We start from the raw sequence: 24,492 nt of genomic DNA on the forward strand, positions 1-24,492 counted from the left end.
TCCCTTAACATTAGCTCCTACGGGGAACTGAAAGTCAATGTAGATTCCGTACTTGAAGGCGGATTTACTTCAAACAAATTTTGTTGGAAATAGCTCTTGACGACAAACTCCAGACTCCGACTCCGAGAATTTTACGGAACCTGGCTCCGACTCCTGTGCCGGACAATTAGTCGGACTTCGACTCCCCGACTTCGACTCTGATTTCGTAGCTTTGGCAAAAATTTATACACGGAGGAAAAATTAGTGACTCCGATTCTTGGATATTCGACTCTGACTCCTTTATCTCAAAATAAGTCCAACTCCGACTCCGCAAACATTGGCTGAGTTGCGTACTCGAAGGGAAATGATCGATTCCAAATCCGACTCTTACCCCAAAATGAGATTGACTCCAACTCCGCAGCAACGGTTTTAACTGTGAAATAGTTATTGTTATTCTGACTTGTTTTTATTTTCACGCTAAAGTTTTAATTTAGGTATTCAGTTTTCGGCGGATAAACTCAAAGTCCTTTATGTTTTTACATAAAGATATACGCATACGATTTTTTTTTTTTTTGACAATGAAAATTATTTCTTTAAGTTGACATTTTATTGTTTTTATTTTATTATTTTTTTGGAAAGTACATTAATACATTTAAAAAAAAAATTTGGCAATAGGAGAGAAACAAACGATTTTTTTTTTTGATATGATGTAAATGTTTATTTTAATAAGCTTATTAATTTTAGTTATATATATTTTTTTAAATTTTGAAAGCAGGTTAAGACTTTTTTTAATGGAAAAAAGTGTATTGACTGATTTGTTTAGAAGGTGCTGCTATTTTATTTGCTCGTTATTTATTTATTTATTTATTTATTTTTACATATCTAATTTTTTAGATGAGTAAGGCATATTTTATTCCTAGAAATCAGCTTAAAATATTTTAAAAAACTATGTTTGAAACAATATGCGATTTTAACTATTTTTGAGATTATTGATCAGATACTAGAAAGTAGATATGGGTATACGGGAAAGTGGGCTCGTTTAGTTCTAGACGGAACTTCTTGTTAACTTGGCATTTTTAATTTATTTTACAATTTTTACATTACTAATAATTTTATTGATGTGTAATAAAAGTTATTTTTAATCCTTGTAATTCTTAGCAGCAGAGGAATTATATTCTTAAGATTAATAAATATCATTTTACTGTTGCAAATAGCTTAGCTTGAAAAATAAATATCAAACATACCAAGTATCATGATATTTTCAAACTAAATTCTGGGTATATATCATACTTATATCACGATATATATCAACTGACATGTATCAACGAACTCTGACGAATGGTGCAGTTTGAAGTTGAGAAACAGTGGATCTAATGTGGCCTTATACCAGTCGAGTCCCGACTTACGCGAGGGATGCGTTCCAAGACACCTCGCGTAAGTCGGAATTTCGCGTTGCGGAACAAGGTATGTTTAGTAATTTTTTATAAGCCCCAATATATAACCCAATTGTTTCAGACCTTTGTACACACCCCTCATATTGTTTCAAACCATTTATTAACTATATATTGCAGTGCCTTTTACTAAGAACCGACTTTTTCTGCATTTTTGAAAAAACGTTATTATTTGGCATAAAATTCTGTAATTTAGCACAAAATCAATGATTAATGGGGGAGAGAAACTTAAAATAAAGCAGTATGGTACTTACAGTAAGTACACTACAGCATTATTATAGTACTTAACAGTATAAATATAGTAAATACATTTATAATTTGAAAAATAAAGAAGGTTTATGCAGCGCGATCAGAATGTATTTTATCAACGTTCATATGTAAAATGAAAAAAAAAAAAAAAGTTTAGAATCGGAGCGGTTATTTGTATTAACTAAAGCAAAGCGTTGTTTAAATTAATATAGTGGATGAACTTCCGCTTTCAGTGATGCTAAAGGGATGAAAGTTCATTCACAAAACCAATATTTAGTGTCAAAGAAGCCCATTCTAACTCTCCGCCGCGCTTTTCCGAAAAATTTCATGTTGCAGGCGAGTAATTTGTGTCCGCACTAAAAAATTCATTACTCATGAAAAACTCGCGTTATAGCCATTTCGCGTAAGTCGGATCGCGTTGTAGCGGGATCCGACTGTATATTTCACTTGCACTTACTTTAGTTAAATGTGTAACTTATGTACTAAACAAAGCCCCTAAATTATTGCACTGCATTGTGTCTTGACATCATATCTCCATATCGGAAATCGAAAAATTGTCAAGCACAGGTAAACATATGGGCAATTATTCGTCTTTAAGGTCTTTATTGCGGCTTATTCAAAGAGAGTGCCTGAGTATTTGAACTTGCAACTTGCCCGCTTGAGTGATTTTGAATCTGCTCCATAGAATTTAAGTCAGACGAATGAGATGACCAAACAAATTGTAGTGCTTTGAATCGACAATCCTAGCTTGATGCCGACCAGCATTATCGTTCATTAGAAGGAATTCTTCTCCCGCAGCTAATGGCTCGTTAAGCACGGAATTGACGCATCAAGAATTTTAGTTCAAATGTCCTATTATTCAATTCCAATGAAACCTTTTTAATAAGTTAACTAAAATTGCGGTTTTTGACTTAAATTTATCAATTTTTTCCAAGTACCCTTATCCCCCCCCCCTTTTTTTTTCTTTTGAAAGTATGTAGAGAATAATAAGGTTTTATTTTCTCATCAATTACATTTCTAGCTTTAATTTAAACACGCTTGACAGTTTTGTGTATTAGCTATTTCACAACGAAAGGGCGGCAAATTGAGGAATCGCCCGGGCGGCAAACACTGTAGCTACGCCACTGCTAATAGCCAAAAAAAAGAAAGAAAGGAAAAAAACAAAACTTAATATTTGAAGTAATAATTAGTAGTAATAAAATTGTAATAACAAGCAAAAACATATGGGAAAAAAACTGAATTTGTTTTTGACAAATTCAAGATTTTTACATGCTGGTTATGAAACACTTTTTTTTTTTCAATTTTTTTGAAACGTTTTTTTTTTTCTTTTCGAATTTCTATTTTCTATAGTTAATTATTCTTTACTTTTTTAAAAAATATATAAAATTGAGTAAAACCTATAGGGGGTAAAACTATATTTAGGCCATTTTTATTTCTGACAAAGAAATAGTACTTGCTAGATATAATGACTACAATGGGGTTGTTTCCTTCAATCAAAAGTACTACTTTTAGTCACTGAAGTTGATAGAATAAGCAAAAAAAAATGACATGGACCCAGACAATACTTGTTTTTCCCCTACTGTTTTTTTTTTAAATTAATTTTTTAAAATGTCCGATTTTTCAAACAAGGCGTTGTCTTTATGACGTCACCAAATGATGAATTTAGGCGCGTATTCCACTGGCGCGCTGAGTGTCGTACCGCGTTTCCTCGTTATGATATTTCAGAAGCGAATTAAATGTTGCGCTCTGCGCTAATGGCAACAGTGAATGGTGGTTCATCATTTGTAATGTCATGCACAGAAGCGTAAAAAATAAAATTGAGTCATCGCACCGATTTAAATATTTTTTTTAAAAATAGTAAACTTTGACAAATTATTTAAAAAAGGTCAAATCCTATGTTTTTTAAGCATGCTCTTTCAGAAAAAAATACTTTTAAAATTTCGGAAACGATCCGCATTAGCATTTAGAAAGGTTTTTATAAGAAAATGAATGACTATTAGTAGAATTGGCATTTAATGGTTGCATTATGTACATTAAGACAAAAGTTTTTCGTGATTTCTGCTTTGCGTGTAATCGATTATTCCATCCTTCAAAAACACAAGAAAAAATATCTCCCATGGATACTCTGACGTATTATGACCTCTCTGTCGTCTTAGGTATTATTCGTTTTAATGTTTGTGTGCATTTCAAACTGACATGACGTATTCTCGTGTCTTCTTGTTCCAGAAAAAATTTGATCTAACGATAACTAAGCAAATTGTTATTGTTTTTATTATTAAACTTGAGAAATTTGATTTTTCATGAAATGAATCGTTTTGGAGAAATGTTTCGAGACGCAGTTAGATACATTTTGTTAAAGGTAAGATCCTTTTCTATCTTTTCGTTGTTTTATAGCATTCTAGTGATATTTTGTGAAGATGATTAACAGATAGTTGAAAGTAATTTAGAAGAATTAATAAATATATAAATAGAATTATTCGATTGCTGCATTTTTTTTTTAAATTTATCGCTTGCAAAATGATGCTGTTGTTTATTTCTCAATCGTCTTTGTTATTATTCGTTTTAATGTTTGTGTGGATTGCAAGCTGACATGGCACATTCTTATGTCTTCTTGTTCTTTAACAGTTTTATGTAATCGATATTTAAGCGAATTGTTATTGTTATTATTTTTAAAATTTGAGGAAAATTTTGAAATTTAGTTTTGAATAAAATGAATCGTTTTGGAGAAAGGTGTCGAGACGGAGTGAATTATATTTCATTTTAAGTAAGATCCGTTTATATAGTCGTTGTTTCCTAGCATTTAAGTAATTTTTTGAAGAATATCGTCAGATAATCAAAAGTACTTTAAATAAATAAATAAATAGAATTACCCTATTGGGGGGCGGGCTGCATTTTTTTAAATTAACTCTTGCAAAACTTTGTTTCTTTTCATTTCTCCGATGTTATTTCATGACTATGTTCCGTCTCAAATAGTGTTATCTTTTTGTTTTTCGAACACAGATGCTAAAAATTAATAAATTACACAAAGCTGTGTGTATGTAATTGCAAAACGTTTTCATCGTGTGAGTAGGGAGATAATGGGGATTCTAGGACGGGAGGGGGATCAGGAGATCAGATCCCCCTCCCAATCCCCCTCCTCAGCCTCCAACTCCTCTCACTCCCCCTCTCACCTACCCCCTGCGCCTGGAACTTGAAGAAGATAACGGAGGGTTTTCGCGCGTCCGCGTTTTCGCGCGCCCACGTTTTTGGACTTTGTCGTTTTTTACTTTTAGGGAATGTCAACACTTTGTAGAAGATTAGGAGGTTTTTTACTTTTCGATGGCAACACCAAAGTTTTTAGTTTTCGAATGGCAACACTTGTTGCTATGTTTTTACTTTTCGATTTTTACTTTTAAGAACGTTCGTGGCGCTATCTATCAGGACTTTGAATATTTTTTTCCGGACTTAGAATATTTCCATGAATTTAATTATTTTTATTTTTCAGAGTTTCGGGAATCGAATATCCCAAACTTTGAGTTAGCAAAAACGTATGCTAACCACTATGCTATATTTCCCATTACTCTTTCAGTCTTAATGTGAATCTGTACCATGACAACGAATATTACAATTTAATTAATTTTAAAACCATCAATTAATTTACTCTTTAGTACTAATCAAGACACATCATTAACTAAATTTCTGCTCATAATTGAAACTATCATCATTATTATTATTTTTCATAATAACACAGTTTTTCACTTAAGTTAAGATTTATTTAAATACAACCCATTCGAGATTTTTGATTTATTTCAATGCTTTGTGGACTTGAAATATATTTTAAACTTTGATTTTCTTTTTCATGCATTTCAAACTTTACCTTTTTTTTTTACAACATTGATTCTTTGCATGAATTTCAAAATTTGCAACCAATTTATTCTTAGCATTAATTAACACTTATCATTAACAAATTTTCACGGAATTGTTTTAATATGTTTTTTTCTTTTTTTACTTTTATACAACAAAATATTTTTTCTAACTTGTTAAATTTTCTTAAATATTTTTTTTTCTTTGTCAAATTTACAAAATAATTTTTCTAACTTGTAAAAATTTCGAAGAAATAATTTTCTTAACTAATTTTTTTTTTTTTAACTTTCATACAACAAAATATTTTTTCTAACTTGTTAAAATTTCGAAGAAATAATTTTCTTAACTATTTTTTTTTCTTACTCGTATTTTTTTTTTACGAATAAAAATGAAATCAAATTTTTTTTTATTTTTTACTTTCATACAACAAAATATTTTTTCTTACTTGTTAAATTTTCGAAGAAATAATTAACTTAAATGTTCTTTCATACATTTTGAACTTTATCGTTTTTTCCTGTCATTTAGCACTTTGATTATTTTTTTTTCACTATTTTACCGTTTTTCAATTATTTTCAGTCTTTAACTATTTTCTTACTTTTTAGTCTTTAACTAATTTCAAGCATTTCAGACTTAGATTATTTTTTTCATGATTTCGATTTTTTTTAGTATATTTTAGAGTTTGATCATTTTCTCGCTTGTTTTTACTTTATCGTTTTTTTTCCCCGATATTTTTAAACTTAGAAATTTTTCACAATTAGTAACAGGAATCGAACCCTCAAATTTTTCGAAACATTATTAGGTCTACAATTTTCATCCAACTAATTTAATTTAAAAACTTGCAATCAATTTACTCTTAGTAGTAACTAACACTTATCATTAACAAATTTTCACGATTTAAAAAAAATCAACTTATTTAATTTTTTCATGCAAGCAAATTTCGCACTCAAGTTACATTTCATCACTTTATATGCTTTTCAAGAGTTTCATTTTATTTATCACATTTTATTTAATCAACTCTAATAATTCTTTTTTGATTAGTATTTAACTCAGTCATTTCATCGCATAGTATTTTACTTTATTTTTTTTTTTTCATACAAGCACTCTTGTTAGAATAAAACAAAATTTTCACGAAGTAGATTCACTTTGACTATTTCATTTTCCCAATAATATTTTATTTTAATTTACCATACTTTACTATTTTACTTACTGCGTTTTACTATTTATCATTCATTACAGCTTTTCCAAAATATTACTTTACAACCAACTAATTTCATTAACAGAATTTTCATTACAATTTATAAATTTCAGTTTTATTTAATTATTTTTACCTACGGTAAAATAAAACACATCACATAAAAATTTTAAACATCAATGAAGAAGCCAAGAAATGTTAAAATTATAAGTCGAGTATCAAAACTTCATGTCAGCAAATTTTAAAAATAGACTCACCGAAAAATAACTTCTACTGAAATTCATTTCAAAACTTGGAATCAATTTATTCTTAGCATTAATAAACACTTATCAGTAAGAAATTTTCATAGATTTTAAAAATCATCTTAAATAATTTTTTCATGTAAGCAAAGTTCGCGCTCAAGTTACATTTTATCCCTTCATATGCTTTTCAAGAGTTTTATTGAATTTATCACATTTTATTTAATTATTTTTTGATTAATATTTAATTATCGTCATTTTATCGCTTAGTATTTAACTTAATCATTTTCTTGCTTGTTTTTACTTTATTGTTTTTTTTTCCCCGATATTTTTAAACTTAGAAATTTTTCACAATTAGTGACAGGAATCGAACCCACAAATGTTTCGAAACATTATCAGGTCTACAATTTTCATCCAACTAATTTAATTTAAAAACTTGCAATCAATTTACTCTTAGTAGTAATTAACACTTATCATTAACAAATTTTCACGAATTTTAAAAAATCAACTTATTTAATTTTTTCCAGTAAGCAAATTTCGCACTCAAGTTACATTTCATCACTTTATATGCTTTTCAAGAGTTTCATTTAATTTATCACATTTTATTTAATCAACTCTATTAATTATTTTTTGATTAGTATTTAACTTAGTCATTTTATCGCATAGTATTTTACTTTATTATTATTACCCACACATTCATGCCTGCACACAGACACAAACACATATGCCTACACACACATACACATACCCCCCCCCCCACACACACAGACACAAACACACACGCGTACATACACACACTCGTGATTGCGAAAAACATAATTTGAATTCAAGATGTCAAAATTCAATTTTTTTTTTTAATTTTTTTTTTATTATTTTTTTTAGAAATGATTTTGGGGGTGTGCAGATTTGATTCAAATGTTACAAAACTAACCATTCCTAAATTTTATTTAATTAGGAATGTTTATGTCTAATTTCAAAAAAAATTTTGAACATTATTTAAAGTTTTTTTTTTTTCAAATTTGCGGTTGTCAACTTGTATTACTCTGCAAACAGTATATAGTCGGCTAATGCACCAAAAAAGTGGTGGGTCAAAGCAGATGCGAAAGGGATGGGGTAGGGTAGCGACCCTTGAGCTGCTTTTTCTTTCGTTCTTTCTTTCTTTTTTAAACAAAATCGAGCCATATTATTAGATTTTGACTTTACCCATTAAATGGCCTCTAGAAGTACAATTTCTAAGTGCACATAGACCATTTCCATCGTATCTACACAGATTTAAGTTAATTAGCTCACCATTATGTGTATGCAGTCAACCTGGAACTCCTGAACATTACATATTCAACTATCCTCTAACCAGCTCTTTCCATTGCACTTACAATTCCAACTTTTCTTTCTCCAAAAATATTTCACACATTCTTTCTCATCCAGTAACACCCAAGAATATCCATAAAATAATGTCGCTTCTCATTTCTCAAGCAGATGACTTTAAATATCCAGCCTAAAAACTTTCAAAACTGCTTGTTTACGTTGTATTTACCAGCCATCCCAGTCTTACACTGTTAAAAATTCAGGAAGATATTCTGGTAATTGTTACTGTAAAATTGCATCGCCGACGCATCGCTGATTTTTACGGTAATTTATACCGGAGAAATAAGCGATCCCAGCGCCAACTGGTTGCTGTGGCCTACCGAGGAAACCGTAAAATTTTACAGTAACATTTGATTTTTACGGTAATAGTTACTGGCAACATGGATGCCAGTAACAATTACCGTAAATTTTCCGGAAAATTTTTAACAGTGTATTTAGCTTCTTCACTTGTATATTAGTTCTTTTTACTTAGTTCTTCTTATTGTTTGTTATCTTATTATTGTTATTGGTTTTTGTAATTATCAAAATTGTTCCAGCGAGTGTCGCTCGTGATCTGTTATGTTCCCCCCAGTCACCACATCCGGTTAAACCCTCACCGGGGTTGGTACGGTGGTGATTGGTGGGTTTTAAATAAATAAATAAATAAATGACCTCTCAAAATGTAAAATATCACCTCAAAAACCAGGAGAAATGGCCGCCGTAGACTCCTCCTTCCAATTCGAAGTTCCATTCTTATGAAATAAACACGAGAAAAGCCCATTTGTTTGGAATTTTCAGTTTTTATTTACGTAACATCAGTCCACCCTGAAATTTTTTTTCAATTAATCGTTAATTTTAAGCTTTGAAAAGTGAGGGAGCAGGGGCCCTTTACTTCTGAAAGTGAGGGGGCTAAATTTTATTTAGTTAGAAGTATTTATGTCTTATTTAGAACTATACTTTTAAATATTAGTGGAGCATTTTTTTTTCAAACTGGTATTTACCTACTTGTAGTACAGTCGAGTCCTGACTTACACGAATGCGTTACAAAGATGCGTTCCGAGACTCCTTGCGTAAGTCGAAGTTTCGCGTTGTAGAAAAATGTACGTGTACAATTTTTGTAGGAACATACCAACTTTTTTTTTAGACACTGTTAAAATCCCTTAAACTGTTTTAAAGCATTTTGCAACTATACATTGCAGTTTTTTTCCCTAAAAAGCTGAACTTACACTGTTTTAAAAAAAATTAACTTAGCTGTTTCATTTAACATAAAATACTTTAAAATGCACAAAATGAATGATCGGAGAGAAAGACATGAAATAACACAACACGGCACGCACATTATGTAGTAATAATAAAAGCTGCACTGTAATAGTACTGTACAGTAGATACAATAAAAATATTTATGAGTTGATAAATAAAGATGGTGATGATTTATGCACCATCATCAGATCGTTATTCTTTTTTAATACATTGTTAAATACGTTTGCTTCGCATTTTCTTTTATAACGTTTCCATTTATGCAACAGCCTCTCTTCCTGATCTCTTTAATCCACAGTACAAGAGCAGCTTCCATTTTTATAATACATATTTGCTTTGCTTAGACACAACTCTGCAAGCTTCAATATTGAAACTAAGTTCTGAACTTTAACGGATATCTTTTTGTTTTGAGTTTTAATTGTACGTATGGAAGTCGTGCTATCGTCGACGTTTTGTAGTTGTTCAAGCATGTCGAGAATTTCAATCTTTTTTCTTTTTGACTGAAACTTCCTTTTTCTTCCCATCTTCAAACTGTGAATGAAACAGACCACTAAAGTGTCATTATATTTCATCAACTTTAATAATTAGAATGAAAAAAAAAAGAAAGGAAGATGCTGAGTGGTTGATGCACTAAACTTTCGCTGTCAGTGATGCTAAAGAGATGTAATAACGTTTCACGAAATCAATATTTATTATCCAATAACAAAGCCGATACTTCCTTCAAAAAAAAAAAATCGTGTTGTCGACGAGGAATTCGTGTTAGCTCTAAAATTCGTTACTCGAGAAAAATTCGCGTTATAGCCCTTTCGCGTAAGTCAAATCGCGTTGTAGCGGGAGTCCACTGAACTCTGCCGACGATATAATATGCATATACTTATACCTATATACCTTTCTTAACGTAGGGCTTTATTCGTTTGCCTTACTAACGAAATATAATCTTCTGATTTTAGAAAAACATGCTGAAGTACCGGAAGCTTTTAACGAACACTAGACGGCCAGACGTCTTCATTAAAGAGCTTAAGGTAAGCAATTTTGTTATTTGACTGGAAATATTTGAGATTTTTAAAGATTTTAGTGGTATATGTAAGTTCATGATTTTTATTTTGAGCTTGTTGTTTGGGTAAGCTAAATTGGTTTGGTTTTAAGTTTCCTTAGGTTTAGTAAAAATAAGTTTCGCAAAATTCCGTTTATACACCGAAGAGAAGAAAATTTGTAGGAATTGTCAACATGCAAAAAATTTGTATGTTGAATATTAGATTTCAAATTTGTATGAAGCCTGATGTAATAGCCCTTTCCTGCATTCGGCCATTTTTATTTCAAAATATATAAATATAGTGTTTTTGAAAATTTAGATTTGAATTAGTAAGTTTAAATAAACCCAAGTACGACAGACAGAAAAAGAAAAGTTTTCTTTCTTTTGGATGTGAATTTATTCTTTGCAAATGTTTTAGACATCAAAGTAAATTTTCCGGAGAATCTTTATCTTTTCTTTACTAACAATAAAGCTGAAAGTCCCTCTGTCTGTCAGGATCTCTGTCTGTTAAGATCTTTGTCCGGATCTCTGTGACGCGCATAGCGTCTAGACCGTTCAGCCGATTTTCATGAAATTCGGCACAAAGTTAGTTTGTAGCATGGGGATGTGCACCTCGAAGCGATTTTTCGAATGTTGGTTCTTTTTCTATTCCAATTTTAAGAACAAAATTCTCATAAGATGGACAAGTAAGTTACGAAATTATCATTACGTGGAACCGTAACATATGCAAAAACCAATTGGCGAGAAAATTCACCATACATTGTTTGTAAATATACAGTCGAACCAAAAGACCTTTTAATTTTTCTATTACGGGCAAAGCCGTGCGGGTACCACTAGTAGTACATAAAAGATTTATTTATTTTTTTATTTATTTATTTTTTTGATGATGTTTGACAAAATGACTTTTTGATGAAAACGGCTGCCTCCGAAGTTTTAATGTTTGTAGAGTATTTTTAAGATGGTGAATTCAAAATTGAAGGCAGAAAGCTCATTTCACGTATGTACCAGAGTTGCGCAAATTTTAATTGCATGTACAATTAAAGATTAATAATTGATTAATTTGTAACCATAACAACTAACAATTGATCAATTGTAATTGTGGAAAATTGCAATTAACGATTAACTAATTGCTAATTGTAGTTTACTACAGTTAACAATTAATTAATTGTTAGTTGTAGTTTGCTACAATTAACAATTGTCAATTGTTTTGTGAGTTTTAATTCAAACTAACTCTTAAAAAATTACTGGTTTTGTATAATATACTGTACAGGCGCAGGTCTACCTGGTACTTGGACGCTGGACGGATACCATATTATTATCTATTTAAATACACATGTTAGCAACTAATAAAAGATCAATGCTCAACAGTAACTTTATTATGAGCAATCAATTATTTACTGCAGCATATGACTTTTCTCAAAAAATCTTATGGTTCCAGCGAAATTTCCTCAGAAAAGGTATATTTCAATTAAAAATTCTTACATTCTAATTTATTTCAACTAAAAACTTTTTTTATAGTTTTTAAAATTATTTTTTTTTACTAATAAAAGTCTAAATAACATCTGAGAGAAATTTCAGAAATGTATCTTAATTATGTACATGATTAAAAAAAAAATTGTAACAGAACGAAGAAAAAGCTAGCCTAGACGAGACTAGTTCACGCGGCGAGCAAGCAATCAGCACTGAATGAAAATACAATATTGAATAATACTTATGACTCTTTACCCTGCGCTGTACCTATTGACACAAAGTTAATTGTTAGTTTTAATTGTTTCATAAGACAATTTAAAAAATTAATTGCAATTATTTTAATTGTGAGAAACGATTAAAGTACATTAATCCAATTAAATTAATTGCAAAGTGCAATTAATAGTTTAATTGCAATTGATTTAATTGCAATTACTTTTTTAATCAATTAACAAGGCAATTGAAAAAATAATTGATTAATGCCCAACGCTGGTATGAACTAGGCATATTAACGACAAAGTTGTATATTTTAATGACGAAAATAGATTATAAAAAACGAGTAAATTGAACAACACCCGTAATCCGCTTTTTAATCGTTACCAAAAACAACGAAAAATAATAGTAACTACAGTATTTCTTCGATTTATAACGATACCCGATTTAACGGTTTCCTCAATTTAAGAATGCATTTCATTGGTCCGGATTTGACTGCATTGAATGCCTATGCTCCTTGATTTAACGATTTCCTTAATTTTATGAAACACGTGTCTGCAGTAATCTGCAGTTTCTGCTTTTTGACGTTGTTATTTCTTACTAGTGGTACCCGCACGGCTTTGCCCTTAGTAGAAAATTAAAAGGTCTTTTGCTCCGCCTGTATATTTACAAATAATGTATGGTGAATTTTCTCGCCAATTGGCTTGTACCCATGTTACGGTTCCACGTTATGATAATTTCGTATCTCGCCAATTGGCTTGTGCCCATGTTACGGTTCCACGTTATGATAATTACGCAATTTACTCGTCCATCTCACGATAATTTTGTTCTTAAAATTGGAATAGAAAAAGAACCACATCGAATTTTCGAAAAATCGCTTCGAGGTGCACACCCCCATGCTACAAACTAACTTTGTGCCAAATTTCATGAAAATCGGCCGAACGGTCTAGGCGCTATGCGCGTCAAAGAGATCCAGACATCCTACAAACATCCTCCAGACAGAGAGACTTTGAGCTTTATTATTAGTAAAGATTTTACTTTTTAGCTCAAAGGTAGTTATTTAACTTATAATATCTATTGTTTGGATAAAGTTAATTATTAGTAATACAAAAAAAAAATAGCTTCGGAGGGAATTAGTTTTGTTACGATGCTTCGAATAAAGAAGTTATTTTTGACTGCTTTGAGCTCATCAATAGCTTTATCAGAATCTGTACAGGCAGTGGGAGACTCTCCACGAAAAGTTTGCCTAATCGCTCCATAGAACAACGATCACATGTAGCTACATTTTTCTCAATATTGTGCAGTCAAATCACTTTTTAATTGGTCTTGATTAGCCGCCATGTCACTTTTCACCAGTCTCGATTGAGAAGTTGTACTGAGAGTGTATTAGCTCTGTTTATTGCGAGGCATTTCGCTGTGTTATTTTTCGTATTTGGATGTAAATACGTGTGTAATCGTTGAGTTTACGGTGTCGATTGATATTTGCTTAATTGCTGATGATTAATTTAGCAGTTGTTGACGATCTTTCCTGCACATAGTGTAAATAAAGCTCCTGTGTTTTTATCAAGAACTGTGTCGTCATTTCAAGAAAGTTGGAAGTCGCACCGGATCCGTAAAAATATTCAAGTAATCTTTCATTTCCATCCAGTCCACATCAACAAAGATTAAACTCTCAGAAATTTGCACGCAATGAGATTTTAGGCTGCTAGCCTCGGCAAAAAGTAGCCCAATTGGATATTTTTCACGCAATCCTGCAGCACTGTGAGCATCAAGGAGCATTATTGTAAATAAATTATTCCCTTCATACAAACTGATAAGCGATGTGTTAAAGTGAAAATAGAAAGCTTTTTTTTTCTTATTTTGGTTTCATTTTTATGTGTAAAATTAAAAAGAAACTTTCGCAAAAAACTTCGACTTAAAGCGAGTACAGTCGAGGCATAGAGACAACTTGGGACCGAATGAAAACTTTGAGATAAAGGAATATTCGAGTTTTAAGCTTCGAGTTATCGAGAGTTGACTGTAAAAGGTCTAAAAGCCGAAATTTTTAGAATATATAAGAGATATAAGCGAGATATTTAAGATTTCACCCGAGAAGGCGATTTCGCCATCTACATGTGGCAGGATATTTATCTGCAAAGCATGTGAAAGATGTCTCCCATCACTCCCCGAAGTTCGCTACATTTGGCGACTTTTCTTAAAACGTCGATAAACCTCATATTTCGGTAACGGGGACACGAGGGCACATAATTAATGCATCCATCGCCATTATTACTTATGCCTCTTTATTTAGATACTAGAAAATCGCCCCTCAAGGTATGACGGCTGAAAATTGCTTCTACATCTGAACGAAACAATCGATAGGTGATATTTTGATAGTTGAAATTTTTACCCTAACTCCAGAGGATTAACCCTAAACTCCAGTAGTTAGCGTTCATTGTTGACCACTTTTTCGTTTCTTTATTCCCCTGAATTGACCGTCTTACCAGTAAAACAATTAAGTGACCAGATCCAGTTCAGCCTTTTCACAATAAATCCTTTCCCTCCATGTTAAACATTACCAAAGCATATAATCAAATTATCATGCCATAGCGCGAGTTTCATTGTTGATGACGTCAAGAGCGTTACTCGATCACTGGCTATATGATGATTTCACATTATGACGCTCTCAAGTGGTTTCGAAACAGATGTTTGCTCAATACAGTTATCATTCCAGCAAGAGTATTTTTTATCATAATTTTCGTTTAAAGGTTTTTTTCCTATAAATGTAAAAGCTGTCAGAACCTAGTATTTTAATAATCATAACTTAAAGATACTATGAATTTAAAACTAATTTTCGAAAACTATAAGTAATGAAGCAAAAAACAAAAAATAGTTAATGTTTTATGAAGTACTGAAAACAAGAAAATTCCTTCAAGTAGTGCAGCGTAAACATTTTAAATTGTTATTGAGGATTACTTTTTGAAAAATGTTTAATTCAAGGAAAGGAGTCAGTTTAAATCCTCATTTGCACAAAAGAGCATTATAGCTTCATTCTAATTAACGAAGGCTTGTTTTTAAAAATGTTTGATTCATAGAAAAGATTCCAGCTTTAAATCCTCGTGTGCCCAAGAGAACGTCCTATCTTCATTCTAATAAACGAAGACTATTAATCGTTGGAAATATTTCTAAATATTGTTTAATTAGCTATCAAATTGACTGGATGTCTTTTGCAAGCTATCATTAGCTAACATAGACGAATCAATGTTGAAATTTGAGAGGGAAACTATTACGATGCTTTTCTACGATTAAATTATTTTAAACTAGCTGCGTCGCCCGACTTTACACGGTCTGCCTCGAAAATAAAAATTATGTCTAATGACGCGTGCTCAACAATGAGGATTGAACAAAAAACATCTATAAAATTCCCCTACAAATTGCGGAAAAATAACCAAAAAGGAAAAATTTTAAATCACCCGTTACAGGAAAAGCCTCAAAACAAAAGCCAGAATTTTATTTGTTCATGTTCGAGAACAAAAATGGCAGCATCTCAATGATTTCTTCTTTCTTCTTAATGATTTTCTTCACGCTAAAAATTTAAATAAAAGGATCGTTGAACAATGGGTTTGTAATTGAAGGCTTACCTACATTTTAGCGTGAAATTAGCTGAAAACAGCTATAATTCATGTTCTAATTAACTTGGAACATTGGAAAAATTTTTTATCTGATGCAGAAAAAAATCAGGAGTTTCTATATGTATTATTTTTATTCTAATTTTGGCGAGCATTGTTTCGCTCTCATACTATAGAAAAACGCAATTTTTGGGTTCTAAAATTAAATTTGAACTGCTCGGTACTTTTTTGGTATTCGAAATATATATATATATATATATATATATATATATATATATATATATATATATATATAGTCTCTGTTTTATTTATAGAGATATCTGAAAAACAGGGCCGTATTTTAAGAGGTGGGTTTCAAACCCACCGAGTGAGTGTTCAAACTCCTACCGAGATTTTTAAAAATTATTCGGAAAAAAAAAAAAATTCTTTGTAACCTTTTCTGCTGATAAAATTAGTATTACTATTTTATTTTTTATTTGTTTATTTATTTTTTAATTTCACTTGAAAAATGAAATCAGTATTATTAAAGAATTCTAAAATATGTGTTTTATCTGCAGTATTCATTTCTAGTGTAGTTATTGCGAATATCCTTTCGCACGAAATAATACTGCGTTTTCCTTCGCATTTTGAATGCCTGACGCTAGCAAATGCATCACAATTCTTTTAATGTGAATTTGCTAAACTCGATATTACTCTGGCGTTATAACATATCTTATAACTGCCAAAAATATGAATTTAATAAGTTGTATCACTTCGAATTTCCATATATGAGTACATGCATCTATTATTCTTTTAGTTGTTAAAAATACATCGAATATTTAACAGGGGTTAAGCAGTGGCGTACCTAGCATGGGTAACATCCGGGGCGATGATTTGTGATGTTATTCCACCCCCTACAAATGCAAAAAAAAAAAAAAAAAAAAAAAGGTTACGTATTCTATGCAAACATGAAATACATACAGTTTTCAGAAACAACTGCATTTATGTTTTCACGAAATTTTAAGTGGGCTACTGTGCAAAAGACAAATAAAAACTGAACCTTTCCCATATAATTTGCCCTAGACGCAAATGTGCAGGCCGTCGATGGGTTAAAAAGATAAGAATGTGTATGAAATTGATGGCCCTTTGAATATTTCAAACGCGTATCTCAAACACTAGGAAAGATAATGGGTTTTAGTTTTTTTTTGTTTTTTTTGTAAGAAGTCGCTATTAGGTCTAAGTATTGACAATATGAATCTCGCCCTGCGTAGGGAAGGTTGCCGTCAATGAACCACATAACTGTTTTCGATTTTTAGAAAGGAAATCCAGCTCAAATTTCACGTTAATTATAGGAACAATTTCTCAGTATATTTCTCTTTGAAAAATAATATTCACTTTCATGATAAATATACACAATAAAGAATGAACATTTAAAAATAGTTTTTTTTTTTTTTTTTTCATGTGGTGCATTCATGGCAACCGGTTGCTATGGATGAACCATCCAGTTTCCATCGATGCACCACATTCTCAAACTAAAAAATTAATGCGTAACTTACAAATATTTATAACAGGTGATCAATAATCACTAAAAATAACAATATGTTATAGAAAAATAGATTTATGTTCTAAAATGTTTTATTTTTGAATAAGAAGAACATAAAAAAAACCCCAGCACTCGCACAACCCACAGCTGTTGTCATCACACCTCGTTCACCACTTGATATTTTCCCAACCTTTGCAACACTGTTCTTAGCTAATATCTTTTTAACCTCTTTTGAACAGTTGATAATTTTGTTAAATCGATTTTTGAACTTATCGTTCGACGCAAGATTGTACTTGCTCTCTAAAATGTCAGAGAACGTATTGACCATTTTAATACTGAAACCAGAAGATAAGTCTTAAACTACCAGATAATAGTACTAACAGACTTTTTGTCTTAATAAATCTGCGGGACATGTTATTTTTCTCAGCCTCTTGAAATGCCAATTCCCCCAATTTTTCGGAAGTAAATCTAAAAACGTCTTTTCTAGTTTCAAAATATGATTCACTAATCATATTCCTATTTCGGAGGGTTTATCTTCTAATTTTGTAACAAGTGACTAAGGTAACAACAAACCGTTTTTATCTTCCATTAAATTTGCTTTCAGGACTTTGGCAGACTTCGTTACGGTCAATGACACTAATTCTGTATGCTACTGTAGCACGTTACATGCTCTCACTTGTCCACTGACCATGTTTTACTAATTTTTGCATTTTTCTGATATAGCAAAAGTATTTGAAACTATTATTATTTTTGAATTTTTTAATCAGTTTTATAAAAAAATTTGACTTGAAATTATAATAAAATATAAGAATTTTATAAATTACTGAGATTATTTTTTTTATTATCGTATTTATTTTAAAACAATTGAGCAATTTTAAAAGGTAAACTGATCTGAAGTTGCTACAATATGTTAGATTTCTCATGAATGAACCACTTTGCCAGGTGGTCCATTCGCGAAAACCTCCAACGGTTCAATGATAGCAACTACGTCATTTTGAATATTCTTATAGGTGTTACTGCTGTAACGAATTATTATGAAACATGATGTATGGGGAATTTTACTTGAAAAGGCACTCTTTTAAATCAATGTTCACGTTTAATTGATCAGTGATATTCAAAGCATGTTATAGCTAAATGAAAATCTCAATAATAAGTAAGATAATGCTAGAAATCTTTTCTGACCGATTAACAATGTGATGAAATAATTTTAGCTACTTGACGACTCTACAGTAGACTGTTTTCAGACAAAGGGAAGAACTAAAACTGATTACGCGGCAAACTCTGGTACGGGAAATATCTTTGCGGTCTAGTCATGGGACGGGTTCATAGACGGCAATCTTCCCCTATAGTATTCACTCCATGATGTGGGGAGGGAAAATGGGGGGTCCGGGGGGTTTTCCCCTGGAAAATTTTCAAATTCGTAGTCTCAAAAATGTATTTTAGCTTCATATTTCTCAAAAACCTGCAATTCCACTTTGGGCGTCACCCGCCAGCCGGGTGACACCCGGGCGGACCGTACCCCCGAAGCGACGCCACTGGGTTAAGTTATGTAGTATACACATCAGATTTCTTTCCTTTATCTTTACTAATAATAAAGCTCAATGTCTGGATGTCTAGATGTCCGGATGTCTGTGACGCGCATAGCGCCTAGACCGTTCGGCCGATTTTCATGAAATTTGGCACAAAGTTAGTTTTGTAGCATGGGAGTGTGCACCTCGAAGCGATTTTTCGAAAATTCGATTTTGTTCTTTTTCTATTCCAATTTTAAGCCCATTTTTCACAGAAATTTAATAAAATGGGAAATAATTTGTTCTGAAAATTTTCTTTCTTTATCTTTCTTTTCTTTACTTCTTTATCTTTCTTCTTTTCTTTTCTTTTTAAATAACAAACCTGAAAGTCTCTCTGTATGGATGTTTGGATCTCTGTGACGCGCATAGCGCCTAGACCGTTCGGCCGATTTTCATGAAATTTGGCACAGGGTTAGTTTGTAGCATGGGGGTGTGCACCTCGAAGCGATTTTTCGAAAATTCGATTTTGTTCTTTTTCTATTCCAATTTTAAGCCCATTTTTCACAGAAATTTAATAAAATGGGAAATAATTTGTTCTGAAAATTTTCTTTCTTTATCTTTTTTTTCTTTACTTCTTTATCTTTCTTCTTTTCTTTTCTTTTTAAATAACAAACCTGAAAGTCTCTCTGTATGGATGTTTGGATCTCTGTGACGCGCATAGCGCCTAGACCGTTCGGCCAATTTTCATGAAATTTGGCACAGGGTTAGTTTGTAGCATGGGGGTGTGCACCTCGAAGCAATTTTTCGAAAATTCGATGTGGTTCTTTTTCTATTTCAATTTTAAGAACAAAAATATCATAAAATTTAAGAGTAAATTACGAAATTATCATAACGTGGAACCGTAACATGGGCACAAGCCAATTGGCGAGAAAATTCACCATACATTATTTGTAAATACAGGCGAACCAAACGACCTTTTAATTTTTCTATTACGGGCGAAGCCGTGCGGGTACCACTAGTTTAATATATAGGTCATTTTTTTAGATTTGATGATGTTAATGCCCTTAAAGAGGAACCCCCTCATTTAAATAACCTATTGAAACAAAAATCAAATGAAATAAAATTTAACTGATCATTTAGATTTCACGGAAATTTATTTGGTAAAACCCTCCCTGAAAAAAAGTCTGGCTACGGCCCTGACAAAAAATATTCGTTTAATTAAATTACAGAACTTGAAATAAATAAAATGGTCAATTTTTTTCGTTTTTCTGTTGAAACACAAGTTTATAAAAATAATGTTTTGAATTCTTAGAAGAAATTAAACTACTAAAACTCGTTAAAATGTGACATACTTTTTAATGGAAAAGTTATTCGTACTGAAAAGCCTTGAATGGCTGTCTAGATATTTTCATTTTTAAGTGCAATTAAAAATGAAAAGTTTTCATGACGTGGCTTACTTTTCTTGAAAGGGAAACGCTGGAAGCTTGGAAATTATTTATTTCGTTACTTTTATTTATTTAGCACATAAAATCTCTTTGAATCAATAAATGTTTACTTTTCTGGTAAGAGCATAATTTTGTATTTATAAAGCTGCATAAATGGAAGGAAAAAGCTTTTAAAAAATACTATATTTTTATCCTGAATTTTTAAAAACACTTTTCTCTCAATTACAGTTACATAAAATCGAAATAGCTGCTCGTATGTTTTGCATTAAATAGTTGAGGTTAAGGTTAATATTTAAAATTTTCAGTGAGTACTATTGCATAAAAAAACAATTTATCGAGTTAGTTTTGCCTGGAGCTTAAATTCGTTTGCGTGGGAAGTATAATTTAGATTAAGTTATTTTTTTAACACTTAAATTTGTTAATTTTACTCTAGCGTTACACCCTAAAGTGTTACACTGACACTATTCACACAACTTAATTTTTAAATTAAACATTTAAAAACGCTTCATTTTATTTTTGAGCAATCACGATTGCTTATTGTTCTCATTTGACTGTTTTGATGTCCTTTGATTTTATTTTCCTTCCGCCACCCTCTTCAGAATCACCGTCGACCGGGTCCTCACGATGCTGCTCCTATAGCGAAAGCCGTCTCCAGGTTGCATCCATGTCCTACACACACGCGCATACATACACAACTACACACACACACAGACACACACACACATACACATACACACACTTACACCAAGATACACAAACACGTACACACAACTACCCACACATCCATGCCTGCACACAGACACAAACACATATGCCTACACACACATACACATACCCCCCCCCCACACACACATTCATATACACAACTATCCACACACTTATGCCAGCACACAGACACAAACACACATGCCTACACACACATACACATACCCCCTACACAAAAACACACATACCCCCACACACAAACACACACGCCTACATACGCACACTCGAGATTGCGAAAACATAATTTGAATTCAAGATGTCAAAATTCAAATTAATGTTTTTATTATACTTGATTTATTTATTTTTTTTTTCACAAAAGAAGGGACGAGGGTTTAAAAATTAGGGGTTTTAAAAGAAGTATTACACGATACAAATTAGTATTCCTTGTTTTTATCAAACATAATATAAATGTCGGTGTTTTTTCGGAAGGGGGGGGGGTCAAAGCGTTTAAAAACTAAGGTTAATTTTTTGTGTTCATATGTAGTATTGTTAACTCCTATTTTCTCACGTTAAAACGAAAATTATTAAGCGATCTTTCTGCTGTCATCACAAATATTATTTTTATTATTATTGATCGTTTTCTAATGAATTTCTTTAGACGATTTGTAAACAGTTTATAACTGTCCTTTTTAAGGAAGACATTAAAAAGAAAATGAACAGTAGTTTACTTTGTGTTGATATGATAGTTTGCATTCTTGATTAATTTAGCAGTTGCTCATAAACCATAGGTAACTCAGTCTATTTTATTTATTTATTTATTTATTTGTTCTGATATCCATGGATTTTCCCGTGGACTTGGTTAGTGATTGGAATTTTTATCAAAATAGTTTTGACGTATTTATTCTTACACATTGTTCTAATTTTTCTTTCAGGGCCTAGTAGAGATGACCCTCACTACATCCCTACAAGATGACTGCATTTATAATTCTCCTTTAGAAATCATCTCCGAAATATTACAAGAAGTAAGATTTTTTTCTTATCTTTTTCTTAACTTCAACGTTACACAGGATTCTCACAATTCTTCTTATTTTTTTTTAATTGCCGAAGATCTTAATTTTGTTAGAAAGCTGTTTTTTCCCTCAGGAAAGTTTGTATTTAAACTGATATTATAATTCGAGACCAACTATAGCTAAAAGTTACGTCATTTTTCTCCAGTTTTAGACGGGGAGAGGTCATTGAGTGTCTATGAAAGACTTTTAGTTCCTCGAAACGTTGAATATAGGAAGTAGTATTCCAAATGCTTTAGGACTTTATTATACGACTAGCTGCGTTGCCCGGCTTTGCCCGGTCTACCTTAAAAAAAAAAAAAAAAAAAAAACTGTGTCAAGTGAAGTATCTTCAAACACCAGGATTAAATGAAAAAAAAAAAAAACCATCATGCAAAATTTTCTCGCCAAACAATGACGACGTATACTAAAATACTTTTAAGAAATTAAAATAAAATGAGAAAGATGGATTTAAAAGGCGTAACCATGGAAACAAAAAAAAAATAAGTTTAAGAATTGAAAATGAGAAAGATGAAAATAAACAATGGATTCAAAAAGCGTTACCGTGGAAACGGAAAATAAAATGGTTAAAAACTTGTATAGAGAACAGATTTTTGAACTTCATTTAATTCGCTTGTAACTTTTTTTCTAATAGAGATAGAGGGTTAAACTTTCGACCTTAGGTCGAGTTAGATCTGGAGTAAAAAAAAGCAGCTGTTTCCAATGCTGTCAAAAAGAAAACTGGGACAATTCCTTCACTTTTTATTGATGGATTTAATGAAGAAAGTAGTGCCTAAATTTCAGCTAAGCCTAAAGTAATTCGAGCTAAAAACGTAAAAAACTCCCGCCGCAATTAAGTTAGAGCATTGGAACGAATTGCGTAGAACGCGGAAAATTCTTCCCTTCCCAACGATACATGATATTACTATTTGAGAGTAATTTTTCACCCCCCCCCCCCCCATATTCGGGAATTTATATGAAAATTGGGCCTAAATTGGAATAAAAAACATTGGAATAAAAAAAGAACTATGTATCAAATTGTCGAACTGGTCTGCAAACCTTCTCAGGACTAAAAGGAACAAACTGTGAAAATTTCAGCAAAACCGGCCGGGTAGTTCTCGAGTTTTACGAGTTCAAGCACACAGACGCTTTTTGGAGACTTCATTTTATACTATGTAGAGATGAAACGTTGAATTCGTTATAGGAAGTAGTATTCCAAATGCTTTAGGACTTTATTCTACAATTTATGGGACATATTTCTCGACTGATGTGTGAGTAAACAGGTTTATCTGGTAGATCCTATTTCTTATCATTAGCAGTCGGGGAAATTTTTCCATGAATATGCCATTATATTTATATTACTTATTTGTAGAGTATGTGTAGGCGGATTACTATCGTAGAATGTTAAAATAATAACAAATACTGTTTTCATTGCTGAATCCTATTCGAATTGAGGTAAGAAGAGCACAAAACGGGGAGAGGGAGGGCAGCACAAATAGTCATTTCAACGATGCAGTAATGCCCTTTATTAGTGAACTAGCGGCATCCGCACGGCTTTGCCCGTAGTAGTAAATCAAAAGGTCATTTGGTTCGCCTGTATATTTACAAATAACGGATGGTTAATTTCTCGCCAATTGGCCATGTTCATTCGCTATTCCAACGTTACGGTTCCACGTCATGATAATTTCGTAATTTACCCGTCCATCTTATGATAATTTTGTTCTTAAAATTGGAATAGAAAAAGAACCACATCGAATTTTCGAAAAATCGCTTCAAGGTGCACACCCCCATGCTACAAACTAACTTTGTACCAAATTTCATGAAAATTGGCCGAACGGTCTAGGCGCTATGCGCGTCACAGAGATCCAGACAGACTTTCAGCTTTATTATTAGTAGAGATAGAGAAGAAAACCTCAACACACAAGAGCAAAAAATAGTGAGCATGACAGCAATGGTGACAATGTTGTGTCACAGGGGTGCCCCAAAAATGACTGATGGATTTTAAAAATCAATAAAAGAAAAACGGCTCGAGATAGAAATGTACCGTTTGCTGCTCTGCGCTTTGGAACCAAGGAAATTTTATTCTACCAATTTGCACATTTGGTTATCGTTTCTGGCAACAAGTGGCGCTGTATGAAAATCTTGCAAAAACTGATACCAAAAAAAAAAAAAAATATATATATATATATATATATATATATATATATATATATATATATAAGAATTAAATTAATTTGAATTCTGAAACTTTGAATCCAAATTATGTTTTTCGCAATCACGACTGAACCCTACTTATTGGAGTTAATTTCTAGAAACGGCTCCCCTAGTTCCCCCAAGCCTGCCTCTCCTCCTGGACGGTTACGTGCGTATAGTTGTGTGTGCAGGCGCACG

At 31.9% G+C, this 24,492-nt stretch overlaps 1 protein-coding gene across 1 annotated transcript in view; it reads left to right on the forward strand.

The window, feature by feature from the left end:
• LOC129230570 (C-Maf-inducing protein-like) overlaps positions 1-24,492 on the forward strand; it is a 305,729-nt gene that overhangs the window by 145,174 nt on the left and 136,063 nt on the right. The window contains exons 4-5 of the mRNA XM_054864975.1: positions 10,505-10,576; positions 21,988-22,077. Of these exons, the coding sequence (XP_054720950.1) occupies positions 10,505-10,576; positions 21,988-22,077 (162 nt within the window). The remainder of the gene's footprint in view (positions 1-10,504; positions 10,577-21,987; positions 22,078-24,492) is intronic.

The sequence above is a fragment of the Uloborus diversus genome, chromosome 9 (assembly GCF_026930045.1).
Source record: "Uloborus diversus isolate 005 chromosome 9, Udiv.v.3.1, whole genome shotgun sequence".
Lineage (NCBI taxonomy): Eukaryota > Metazoa > Arthropoda > Arachnida > Araneae > Uloboridae > Uloborus > Uloborus diversus.